This window comes from Aphelocoma coerulescens, chromosome 2, assembly GCF_041296385.1.
Source record: "Aphelocoma coerulescens isolate FSJ_1873_10779 chromosome 2, UR_Acoe_1.0, whole genome shotgun sequence".
Taxonomy (NCBI): Eukaryota; Metazoa; Chordata; class Aves; order Passeriformes; family Corvidae; genus Aphelocoma; species Aphelocoma coerulescens.
The window spans coordinates 121,131,677-121,145,007 of NC_091015.1; the positions used below are offsets into that span (position 1 = coordinate 121,131,677).

At 41.8% G+C, this 13,331-nt stretch overlaps 1 protein-coding gene across 2 annotated transcripts in view; it reads right to left on the reverse strand.

Annotated features, from left to right (window-relative positions):
- The window catches only part of CHST9 (carbohydrate sulfotransferase 9), an 88,362-nt gene extending 78,673 nt beyond the window's left edge, over positions 1 to 9,689 (reverse strand). Inside the window, exons 1-4 of one of the 2 annotated variants that reach the window (XM_069004657.1) lie at positions 9,127 to 9,689; positions 8,930 to 9,029; positions 8,713 to 8,819; positions 2,564 to 2,772 (exon numbers count right to left, since the gene is read on the reverse strand). In XM_069004657.1, coding sequence (XP_068860758.1) covers positions 2,564 to 2,663 — 100 coding nt within the window. In that variant the 5' untranslated portion in view covers positions 2,664 to 2,772; positions 8,713 to 8,819; positions 8,930 to 9,029; positions 9,127 to 9,689. The remainder of the gene's footprint in view (positions 1 to 2,563; positions 2,773 to 8,712; positions 8,820 to 8,929; positions 9,030 to 9,126) is intronic. The other variant, XM_069004654.1, reaches the window with a different exon arrangement.
- Between the last annotated feature and the right edge of the window lie 3,642 nt (positions 9,690 to 13,331).

Genomic DNA, 13,331 nt, shown 5'->3' on the forward strand with positions numbered 1-13,331 from the left:
GCAAAACAGACACTTTCCTAAACTCAAACACATCCAACTTTCCATCCCTTCAGCAACCAAATGCAAACATGAATGCTGTAGGTCTTGAGCAGGGCACTGTGGAAGATAAAAATAGTTCTGCCTACAACAAACACTTGTCTCTACAGGCTCGTACCACGGCAACTGAGAAGCACAAGGCGCACTTTCCATTTCCGAATAGAGCATCACATCACATGCTCAGCCACTTGCAGATTAAAACTAGCTGTCTTACAGCTGTGCAGCTAGCGAGGAGATTAAAGGAACGCATAAAATCCTTGCAAAGATACTTGTCAGTTTAGGGTTCTCCAGATACAGCTCATCCCCAAAAAAGCCACAGTGCACAACACATGGTAATGTGAAAAACACAGCAGAAGAGGGGAAAAAAAAGATTGCAAAATGCCCATCCCTAAACTAATGTATATTGTGAATATGCAAATATGCTTTATTTCATATCGACTCTTAAACAGCCTACAGGAGGGGAGCATTAGAGAATTGAGCTGCAGAAGGTTTAGGGGAGCTACAGGTGTTTGAAATAAAAAAGAATGGCTCCTAAAATGTTAAGTTGGAAGAAGAAGCAAGAGCAGACACCAAAGAATGAGTTTTTGCCATGTTCTTGCCAACGCGCATGACCACATACCTTCTCTACTGCTACTGTAGAGAATGCCAAAATTCTTTTTTTTGGATCTTGCTGAAGTGCTGTCACAACAGCAGTCTAATGAGGTAAAAGGGCACTCAAAACAGCAGTCACACTTTAAGCCCATGAACCATTATTTTCTGATAGCTTCCATTTTATTAGAGAAATGTTTCCACATGGAAATGACTTATGTGTGCAAGGAGAAGCCTCTCTCCTGAAGAAGATTACAGTAATATATCAAAGAAAACCCCAAAGAAAGCATCTGGTTGGCCAAAAGAACAGAGTATTTATTTTATTTTTCCTGTTTCTTTTTAATGGTAGAGAGATACATACAAAAGAAAGGAGTCAAAAAACCTGCAGTGAGAAACAGCAACAAGAAGCAAGGAAAGAAAGGTTAATTACAGCACAAGAAAAGATGCGAGGAATGTGAAGAATGTCAGCAAGTAAATAAATCAATAATCTACGGTCATCATCTACATTCCTGAACTACCTTGAAAGCAAGGATATCTGCCCTTAACACTCCTGACAACAGTAGAGATTTTCAAGGAAGACCCCCTCCTGCTTCATGCTCAGTTTCTGCCAGCACCCTTCTGTCAACAACTGATTACAAAGGAACGTTTCCAAAGGGAGCCTGTATTACCTCTTATAAAAGTTTTGTTAATACAAGCTTGTGAATACCTTGGGACAGCCCAGAAAAACTAACAAGCCAAAATTCATGCTGTGATCATTGCACTTAGCTGAAAAAAACCTCAAGGTCATTGTCAAACAATTGTCGGAATGATGCAGTAGATTTCCCCCTCAACACTGCTCCCTAAAACATACTGGAGTCTAGCAGCTCGTATGGAATAACAGCACAGATCAATAAAGCCAGAGACTAATGTGGTTTTACAGATGTATTTCTTCACAATGGTATCAACATATGATAAAGTAAGAGTTTTACAGAGGAAATGGAAGCTGAATGATAGACACAAGAGGATCTAAGTCAAGACTTATTAAGTTGGAAACAAACAAAAAATCACTGACAAAAAAACCCCAAGCAGATCAACCAAAAAAACCACCAAAAAAACCCAACCAAAATCAAACCATGAAAGCAAAACCCTAACTCCCCAGTACAAGTATACAAGTAAAATTAAGGATATGCCCTTGATAAGGTGACATAACAGAAGTGGATCTGCAGAGCAAAGCCATGGGTGTTAAGGACCTTACTGACACACACCCCTTACACATTTTGTGGAGAGTTACTTCAGACTAACTCTGGACTGGTCCCATGAAGTGAGCTTCCAGCAGGGGTTGAGGTAAATATCCTGGTTTAGTTTTGTCCATAAAAGAATCTAGATCAAGCTGGGGTGCAAACCAAAATATCATAAATGGGGAGCAACAGAAATACCATTCAGGAGTATAATCCTGAGCCAATGCTAACAGAGATTTACCCAAAGTTGCAATATGACTCTGATGCTACATATAAAAAGTCTTGTAAGCTCAGTCTCAAACAAACAACAACAAAAAAGAAAGGGAAAGGATGATTCCACAAGCACTGTTTAGAAGACCATTTTTGTCTATAAAACACAGCAGTAATTCTCCAAAAATTGCTTTACCACACAAAATGTACAAAACCCACAACAAATCATCATAGAGAATTATTTCTAAATTGGATGTGTAGAATGCTTTTGCAACACTTGCTTTTGCAAATGAAGCTGATACAATTTGATTAGGTAGCTGGGGGCATCTTTTCATGTGATAGAAAAAATTTCTTAATGAAGTGTAGCAATTAAAACAAGACTATTTTCAAAGCCCTTCTATTGCCAAAGGGGGGGGACTCTACCTCCAACTGTCCTCAACAGATTTTATGGTCATCTTAAAATAATAGATGCAATTACATTAAAAAAAAAAGTGAGAGAAAACTTGGTGTACCTGTATGTTGTCCTTCAATCCAAGCTTGCAGGTACATGAAGAGGAGTAGACCAGCTACTCCAAACAGCAGTACAGACACGAAGACTTGTCTTAGGTTCATGACCCTATAAGGGGGCTTCTTCTCAGCTTTCAGAAGGACTCATTGCTCACTTTCCTGAAGTTTTCAGCATGCCTGCATCTTCTTCGGTATCTTCCCCAGAGACACCAACCTGGAATAACAAGAGAGGGAGTTTGTTCTCATGTTACATTTTTATTCTTCACCAGAGACTGTGTAAACAGCATACTATATACAAGCTGGAACTCTCACAAGCTATTACATTCAATGCTTATATTTCTGCTCACCGTCTTGATGTTCTTTCTACCCCCAGACAAGTTCCAAGCAGATGTGTTTCTCGAAGTGGCTGAAAAGACCATCCCACCTCCTGAACAGCAAACATCACCTGCTGCCATAACAGAGGGAGGTGATGACCCGAAGGAGATCACCGAGTGTCACACCAGTACCCCACTCTACTCACCAACCATCACAGCTGGGAAGCTATAGCAAGCAGCTGGAGCCTCCCAGGTGGCTGGGCCACACTCCAAGACGCTGCCAGCCCCCTGTGATGGGCAACCCAGCACCTCTGTTTCTGGACTGTATAATCATGTGCCCCTAAGGATGGATCACCCCACGATGCGATCACTCTGCTCGCAGAGCCTCGGCATCGGATCAGCCTGTACATCGAGGAGTCATACCATGATGTTCTCCCTCAAATAAATCCAAGTTTAGTTTTGCAGGATTAGGAAATGTTGGCATAAGATGGTATCAGTAACAGCAGAAAATGAATTAATGGATCATCTTTTTACTCAGCTGTTTTGCTACATGGAGAGGGACTTGTCAGGAACTCAATTCTTGCTACTAAGTTTAATGGAAATGAGCTCAAATGTAAAAACTTATCAAAAAGATTACTTTCTGGTACAGCAGTGGGCCCAGAGGAAGTAAGTAATTTACCTTATACCCTGCACTTGCCACAAAGGGGCCATAAAATTCATTTTATAACATCAGAACATGAAGACACTGTGGATCACTAGAAGACAACTCCCTAACCTGAATGAGAATGTGCTCAGTTTGAAAGTGCAGTATTAGAAGCTGAAGAGCAGTTGTTGGAACTGGCCTGCACAGGAAAAGAAAATGCATTAAAATTCAGCATAATGGACAGCCTTGTCAGTGCATATGACAGAAATGTCTGATGAACTACCACAAAGAATGCTAGGAAAAGCTCAAGCTTTTAAATGAATACAGCCTACTGGAAGATATTTGAAAGACAAAACTGTTGAACACACAGAAAAAGAAAATGCAGGCACTTAACAATTATTCTGAATCATACAAATACTCCATGTTCCACAAGTTTGTATTTTTTAATAACTCAGCACTGTTATATCTATAATTGCTGAGTTTCTAAAAATACAGTACACATAAAGCTTAGCAGGAACTCCCATTAAAAACAGCTGTTGAATGAACAAAGTAACGGCATTAGAAAGAAAAAAAAGATTTCAAGAACAACAGAACTGTTCGGGACTTTTCAGATGTTTTTCCAGTTCTGTGCCATTAAACTATATACTTCTCTTAAGCACAAACTTGCCTGCAGAAAATGTAAGCCACGGTTTAAATATTAATCATTTTATGTGTAATTGTTCCGTAGAAGACAGATAGCTAGACATTAACAGAATGTAAATGTTCTGTCTGAAGTCTTTTTTGTAAGGGTCATGAAGCAGCTGGTTTGAACCAGGCACATGAAATGAAGGTGAAAGAGGCTTTATTCCACTTTGGTCTTTCTGCTTTGATTCTACTGAGAGAGAATTTCTTATGTGTTATATACAAGAACCTGTTTGTGGCTATTGTGATGATGAACAGTGTTGGAAGGAAGCTGTGAAGATTGGGCAAAACCAAAGAAAATGCTTGGTAAATGCTGTGAAATGGTTTTTGTATAGGTATGGGTAGTGGAGCCTCCTTTCACCCAGCTCTTCATTAGCTGTTATCACTTGTACCTTCTTTTCCTACAGTGCCTTCTCTCAGCACTCTCAGATCTGCAGTCTTCTTTATCTATGCTACAAGGCTACTTAGGTCTTTGCACCTAACTTCAGTGCTGCAGCAAATGCACTGTTTGCATGTCTTCAGAAGTCACTCTGCTGATGAGACAGAGGCTTCCCAGTGTAAGCAAAGCTTCAAGAGCCACTAGTCACAGAACTAGTGAATACAAACCTCTTCTGTTTTCCCACAAACAAAAGCCGTGTTGTTCATGTAACAGGACATTGACAGCAGCTGGATTAGGAGGGAAAAAAGGCAGCAAATAAATAAGACATGAGTGTCTGAATAAGAATCTTTGAAATTAATTACTTAAGTTAGAGGTACGAGAAAGCAGGAATCAGTTGCTTGCTGTTTGGGATTCACAAGCTCCTCTCGTAATAAAAAGGTGAGGAATCCAGACACACACAATGACAGTGCATGCCTCTAAATAAGCCCACTTTTGTGATGCTGTTACTTTCTTCCATCTCTGGCTGCACAAACCTCCCATATATCCAGCCCTTCTTTCTGAAAAACAGTGTCCTTGAGTGGGCAAGAAAAGCTTTCTCAGGCCACATGGATGATGCTGAAAGCAAAGTGTCTCACACCACATCTCCATGAACATTTCTGACACATGTAGGCTGGCACTCCTGCTCTCTCCAGCCACTTGCTCTCATCCTCCCTGACTACCCAGCTCTTGCCACCACCATGAGGGCTTACTGACCAAGTTTAACACATTACAGCCCACAAAGAATTTACCCAAGGGACAGTGGCAGTCATTTTTCCTAGAGCAGGAGCCGGTATCAAATACATCCGTGACCCATGACAGCATAGGATATAGAGCTGACCTTGCCCAAACACTGTCATGGTTGCATGCAGCAAGGCTGCAAGCCTTGAAAGGTGATGATGCAGATGTATAGTTTGTAAAAGGAAAAAGCAATTCAAGGAGTTTTTCTTTTTTTTGTTGTTGTTTTTTGTTTTGAGCTATCAAACACACCCTAAGGCAAATTCACTCCACCATCACAGTCACTACAATTATCTTTGTATCAAGAGTTTACATGCTGCTTCCAATTAGTTTAATTTATTTAAATTTAATATATATGAAACTGTATTCTTCATTTACATGTTGGCTAAGTTTTAAGATTAAACAAGAGTAACACTACTTTTAATTAAGATTACTGATTTTAGCTCAGGTTAGAATCTAAATACATCAAACCCAACTCTTCTGCTACCTTTTAAGATTTTAAAAGATTTTCAGCTTGAATGAGTAGTTTAATTTATTTAATACAGTGATTTGTAACCCACATATGAAAAAATTATAGTGACATTTAAAAAAGTCTGTGTCTGTGAGTCTTCTAGTAGAACTTGAAAAATGGCTGCACAACACTGACAAATTTGCTCCTTTTGTATTAAAAAGCAACCGTCATGGATTGCACTCTCAGGCATCCTGGGCAAGAGGAAATACCTGCAAATATTCTTTAGTCAAGATAAATGTTTTCTTGTAGCTGTGAAGAGCCAAGAAGCTGTTACTTTCAACCCAAGTATTTTTAAAAGAGATCAGCCATATACAGACAGAAGTTTAGCATCCCTGCTTAAGCTGTCAATCTTTTTTTTGCTCCCTGTTCTGGGCAATGTGGCTACCCTGGGTGATACCTGAACCATCCTACTGGGTGGCTCTTGCTATGAAGGAACTAAAGTAGCCCAAGAAACTGCTCTGTGCCTTACACTTCTGCTGAACTAGATTCTTGCTTTTGCCCAACATCACCCCCATCTCTTTGGGATGTATGTCCCACGTGTTTCAACTGAAGCCACACACCCCAAAATTTCAAGTTCTTTTGAAGAAACTTGAAACTTGAAGAAACTGGAGAGAGACTACTAAATATCCTTTTCCATCATGGAGAAGCAGTAAGTCCGGCAGACAATAGCACAACGTGCCTTAGATGACAAACACAACAAAAATTTAGAATTTTTACGGGTCTAGAGTCATTCACTTCTGAGTCCAAATTGTTTAGCATTTGTCAAATATTAAGAATTTCAAGAATCTTCATTCCACTGATATAAAATCCTTGCATTTTCCCCATTGTGTTTTGGGTTCAAATAGGTATATTCCTGTACAAGGCCAACATAAGCAATTGAAATAACACAGCCACCCAAAAATGGGGAAGAGTGCACCTCCTGCTTTTGGCATGATTCCTCCTTTCAGTACATCATCCAACTTTTTCTTCCTTGCAATCAAATATACCTGCAGCTGAGGAGAGGCACCTCAGCACTCAGGTACCATCCTGGCTCCTTCCTATTCTAGACCACACAAAACCAATGGCATCTGGTCAGTATGTTTGACTAACTTTAGATTTCCTTGCCACTGTGACCCTCACTATCACCTAGTTCCAAAATCAAGAACATATAAACGCAAAACATTAGGTTGCCTCAAACTATTTAGAAACATTTCTTTTTAATTTCAGCTTTTTTTTTTTTGCTTCACCTGGAAAAAAATAATATCAAGAAGCAGGGTTAACCAGCAGAAAACAGATGAAAAATCCCAGACAATCTTTATAATGGTCAAAGCATTCATATTACTGCGGGATACCACAAATTCCCACCCACTCAGTGTCTCCTTAGACACAACTGAATTAATGAAAACAAAATGAGAAAAAGAACACAGAATGCTACTGCAACTGCACAGTTTTATTGTTTTGTTGGTTTTTTCATTTTCTTCCCTCCTTCCTTTTTTACCTCAAGAAACACTACATTTTGTGATACCTCCACTGGAGTTATCGTGGCAAGAAAATCTTGCAGTGAGGAATGCTCTGCTGGACACTGGCCCAGACTACTTTCAGCTCAGTCAGTGGAAGGAGGCAAGGATATCTTCTCACTTCAACGCTCCCCCACCTCCCTCACTTCTCATCTGTTAGCTCATGTCCCACTTCACACGCAGATGATCCTCCAGGATCACCTTTCCACTGTCCACATCTCATCTTTCTGGCTTCACAACAACTAGCACAAGGCAGAGCTCCAGCTCTTAACAATGCTTGCACAGTTCCTCACATCAGGCAGTGCTACTTTTCATTCTGGTTTATTACAAAGGCTGCTAGAAATAAACATTCGGTATTTGCCATTTTGTATCTCCAGCAAGTTACGCTATTATGGCTGGGTGAAGGCAAAGGCCTTACAGAAATTTGAAGTAAGTGAGTAAGAAGATCAAGATAGTCAAACAGTGGTGCTGAGAAAGTTTGTAAAAATTAAAAAACTTAACTAACCAGCCACTCATCAAATACCCCCCAGAAAAAAAACCCAAACAACAACACCCAAAAATCACCGCAAACCAAACCAAAATTCCCTTTAAGTAGATTTCCTGTCCATAGGAATTTACTAGGGGGATACAAACATCATACAGGCCCACTGTTACATCAGTCCTGCTGACACCTCAGCAACCTGAAGAGCTGCTTATAAGAAGGCTGTGTTAAAGTGTAATTGAAGACACCATCTGGCCTGCCCAACTTTTATTACTGGCAATAACAGAAGATTACTACCTACCAACATTGCAAATCAAGTTAAGAGAATTCAGTTAGAGCTCCATAAGACACAAATAATGAAATTTTTTTATGAAATGTATAGGGATTTCTCCTCAAAGGAGAGAGCTGTTTTCATCAAAGTGAGCATTCTTCACTCACCCACTGCCAATTATGAAACAATAAAGCTCCGCTCTATTTTTTCAATATTATGAAAAAATAAAGCTTAAAAATTTGAAATTTTGACAGCAGTCAGGAAATTCCAAATATCGACATCACCAAGGCAACTTCCCACCCAGTCAACCTGTACATATTTAACATTTTTCAACTTCACTCTCCCTTGTTACATAGAAGACCACAATGTGGTTATAGCAATTACATTTTGTTATAAATGCACTTTATAGCATACAACATATTATACAAAATTAATAACGTGGCGAAGAAAATATGGTTTTCATTTGATTTCGCCATTTTAATCTATTAACATCATTAGTTCATCATTATCCTTTTGATATACTTCCAAAGAAAAAAATATCAATTTAATGAAACAATGGACATAAACAAGGCTCACTGCTTCTGAGAACACATGCACCACTTACCTGGTCCTGCTCCTCAACCATAAATCCTACTAAACTTCGGACCATGTTGGCTTAATGCACATAGCAACTTGCCTCAGACACTTGTAGGTTAATATAAAGCTGCAGTTCTAAACAAACAAAAGTTATGCTTGTGTTAAGAACATATAAATGCCAAGTTGTGCTACCCATGTGTATGCAGGTTGACACATCAGCATCACGGAAAGTTTTGGTTACTTACGGAGAAAGAGAAGACACAGAAAGCATCAAGTTTGCAACTTCACCAGTTCACCAGGATGCTCAATTCCAAAAGTGTCATCCTACAGCTGCTGGACATCTCACTTCAAAAAGGAAAAATCATTATTATTAATAACATTTCCCAGTCAGGACCGAGGGACCTTAGCAGAAAAAGACGAGTTCGGCATGCTTAGCTCTTACCTGTCTGAAGCACTCCTGGGAGTCAGTGAGCAGTGCCATGGAAGTCGCCTGGATTTTGGGAAGTTAAACAAAAACACTGCCCACAAGACAGAAACTTGATTTCTCTCAGTCTTCTAACAGGATTGTAGGTGAGATTTCTTCCCACTCTCAGGATAAGGAACGTTAGCAAAAGGACTGTGTCAAAGCCAGATCTTCCCTTTTCTGAACTGTTGAAATGACAGTCTTGTTTACGGACTGCAGGGAACCGAGGTGCTATCAGCATGCCAACAAGACTCGCAGCCTGCCCCAGTCATTCACTCTACTGCTAGAAAACGCACAGGCAAAATACCAGCCCATTTTTTTATTCTGGAGACGTGCCACGAATTCCCGATTCCCGGTGTGTGACGACGGAGGGGTGTGTGTGGGTGTGGGGAGTCAGCAGAAAAGTTGCTCGGTGTGCGGAGCGCAGCCCCGCGCGGTGCCGCAGCCGGGGCTCTGCCATCCCCTCAACTTCTGGGGACGCGCCGCACCCCGTCGGGGCCGCTCCCGGCGCTGGAGCCCCTCGCCTCGGACACGCCGGGGGCCGGGGCTGATCCTCGTCCCCCAGGGCCGGCCCGCCGTGCCGCCGCCTCCCGCCGCCGCCTCCCGCCGCCGCCGCTGAAGGTCCCGACGCCCCGGGGCTGGGCGGTGCCGGCGGGGAGCGGCTGCTGCCGGGGCCGCGGAGCAGATCCCGCCGCAAGCTCGCCCACCCTCCCGCTCGTCCCAGGTGGGTGCCCGGCGGCAGCCCCTCACCTGCCCGCTGCTCCCGGGAGGCGCTTCCCCAGCGGCGCCTACACACAAAGTTTCCCCGCCAAACTTTGGGGCCTGGCGGGCTGGGGAGGGGCCCTGGCGGCACGGGACACCCCGGCCCCCGAGGGCGGGTCCCCACGGGGCAGGTGAGTCCCCCTGGCCGCCCCCCGTGCGCGCCCGCACCGCCGTGACAGCGCGCTCCCTCCCCGGCTCCCGGAGATGAAGCGCTTTGCTAACAGGTTTTGTTGGTGGTTACATATCCAAGGGAAGCTCTCCCTGTGCTAGCGAATAAATATGTCTAAGCTGCCATGTAGAGGCACCTCATAGCTTTAATTAGCTACTAAAACAGCTAGTGTAGAAACTTTACTGTCGTCTATGGGAAATGGATGACAGAGAAAAATATTTAATTAGTGCTTATTGGAGCTTCACATGTGCCTTGCAAACCTTATCTGCTTATTGTGACAATAGACCAAACATGTACATAAATGGCATTATCTCTCTTAACGGCAACATTGCTTTGCTTACATTTCTTCAAGGAAGTCCTTGAAGAAATAGCTCTGGCCCTTGCTAAAGTGGGGTAAGCATAGAGGAGTTCTGACTTTCCAAAGCTGTGCTCAAACAACTTCTATCTGTCTCTCTCTCCGTTAGGCATTTCGCTGCAGTGCTGTGTTCCCAGAATTGTCCCAGCAGATAGGTACTTCAAAAATGCTCCCTGATTCACTGCCCCATTGCTCACTTACGGCGTTGAGGCCTCTCCTGGAGAAACAGTAATGTAACCCATTCGAGTTTTTGCAACATCTTTTACTCCAACAAGTCTCAAATCATCTCACACAGTGCTGAGGCAGCACACAGGGATCTTTTCCCCAACCAGGGCAGCACAACCTTCATCAGGAAGCTGAACATGGCCCACCAGCTGAAAACAAGTGTTTCAGAGCAGAGAGCTGGTGTTGCTCAGATTTCCAAGGGGGCTTGGGTAAGCAGACTGTAATTACCCTGTCCAAAGCTTAGATGTTCACTGAAAAGTGCTCCAGGATCTGCAACAGTCAAAGGCAGCCAAGACCTGTGTGCAGGAGTGTTCCCTTGGATTTTCAGTCCAGGTGCTAAACTGTCCTGTTCCTGCTTAGTTTGGGTTGTGTGAATACATGTAACCTCACCGTGGTGCTATAAATTTTCTCTGTTTTGTCTCGCTTAAGGGTCTCCCTAGTCACAGTTCATTATAGGAGCTAGCAGCTCAGACAAAGCCTAGGGAGAAAAGATTTTCCATTAAAGCCAACCACGGATCCATTTTAAAGTTCTAGTGAGTAAAGACTATCCCTCACACCTGTAGCTTGTCTGGCTGCCTAGTAGAAATAAAAGGGAAGGAAGGAGAGTGGGAAGTAGAATATGGCAGTTGTTTGCTGTTTCAGGGGAGTTGAACATATTTCCCCTTTTAGACAACCTGGCAGGGATGTGATCCTATGTTAACCATATGCCTCAACAAAAAATGCAACCTCATATTTAAATTACAGATCCATTAGTCCCTGATGGCCCGTGAGATTTTAGAGAAAAACAACATGCCTACTGAATTTTATTTTCCTGATGTAATACACTTGGAAGATTGTAATGAAGGTCACTGAAGCTTCTAATAAGGATATACAGATTAACCTTCTGGGTGTTATAGATTTAATTTCACTCAGTAAGTACATGCTGTAAACATATTTCTTCAGATTGATCTACTCAGGCTGTATCCATCAACTAATTAAACTTATATATAACACTGAAAAGATCAGATGTCTTTATTTTTATTTTTCTTCAGTTAACGGAATAAATTAATTGCTTTGGGATAAAGCCAAGTCTTGTTTTACAACTTAGTAAAAAAACCAACCAAACAAAAAAACCCCATACCACAAAGAACTCCAGACTAGTGCACTTAGCTTTGATAATACTTGTTCCACACAGATTCTCCTGGCGCAGAGGGTATAGTCCAGCTATGGATATAAGAATCTTTACCAGATTAAAGATTAAAAATTCAACATGCAGGTGAAATTAGACACTAGATTAGGAAGCTCATCAACTACGTAAATGTAATCAGCACCTTCTGAAGCCTGACATGTAGCAAAAAAGAAACAAATTACAAAAGGCTGGCGGCAGTCTGTCTGTGTCAGCAGGGCTGGTGCAGAGCCACCGCCTACATCAGAAACTCTATTCCTGGCAGGTTTCTGCATGTTTCCCATGAATTCTGGTAGACGAGTAGCTCAATAGTTAAAGTAGCAGCATCATCCTCTGAAAGCAGTGAGACAGCAGCCGGGTGGTGACGCCTTCTCGCAGGAACAGGAGCGGTCAGTGCACTTAGGGGAGAAAGATAACAGGTTGTGAATTGAAACTGCAACCTGCCAAATATTAGAGGTCAATTTGCTACGATAAAACCACCTTTACTCTACAATAAGACCAGTTTAGGCTCTTTACACACACTTCCTGTGTAGATTTTCAGGAACATCCATGGAGGAAAGTTTGGTGTGGAGGGTAGGTAGGTCACAGTAACCCACACTCAGAGCTGCTTCTCCATGGACTGTGCACTGTGTATGGCCCCTAAATTTGTGGGTGCTCAGACCATGGGGCAGAAACCACACATATCATTGCTGTGAGCTGTTAAGAAACCCCCCTCACTTGCTGACTTTTCCACCCAGCCTAGGTTTCCATTTATCATTTTTCAAAATTTTCTGCAAAGTTAGGGCAGCCATCTGCACAGATACACACATTTCAAGAATTTAAGATTCTTATGTTTAAAGAAAAATTTAATATAAAAACCCTGGCTCAAGTAGCAGCAGTGACAAAATTGCCTGATTGGCCTGATCTTTTTCCAAAGGGGAAGGATTAGACCTGCAGAGACATTTTTAGATTAGTGCTGTTATCATTTGCTGCACTGACTTTTAGGACAGGCCACACTGGCATAGTTTCAGTGTGTTATATATAAATATAGAGCCGATTAAAAAAGCCTTTGGTGATTAAAAACATTTTATCATTATGAAAGTGTCTTTTACTCCAGGGTAAAAACCATTCAGCAAGTAGTTTCATTTTATTTCCTTGAGCTTTTTTCATTTTCAGCTAATTAGGTAGAAATACACCACCTACAACATTCTCCTTTCCTCAGTTAGGAGGCTAAAATTCGCCTCTACCAAGCATTGCTATGGGGCATTTGCTTTGTTCTTTAAAAAAACTGCTAGCAACTTGGTATAAAATTCATTTGCTCAGTAACTGGTATGCTGGGGTGATTATCAAAGCCTTTCTAAGCAAGCTGTGTGCTCATTCAAAAATATTAGGCAATTCAAAGTGTCTGTGGTTCTTCAGCTATTACAAAGTTTTGTTTTTAAGCAGTCTCCAAAAACTTGACTTAAACACTTCAATGAGTTGACTGTGAAGCTATTTTATCCTAATGGGCTCCTGTTCTCAGAAGACAG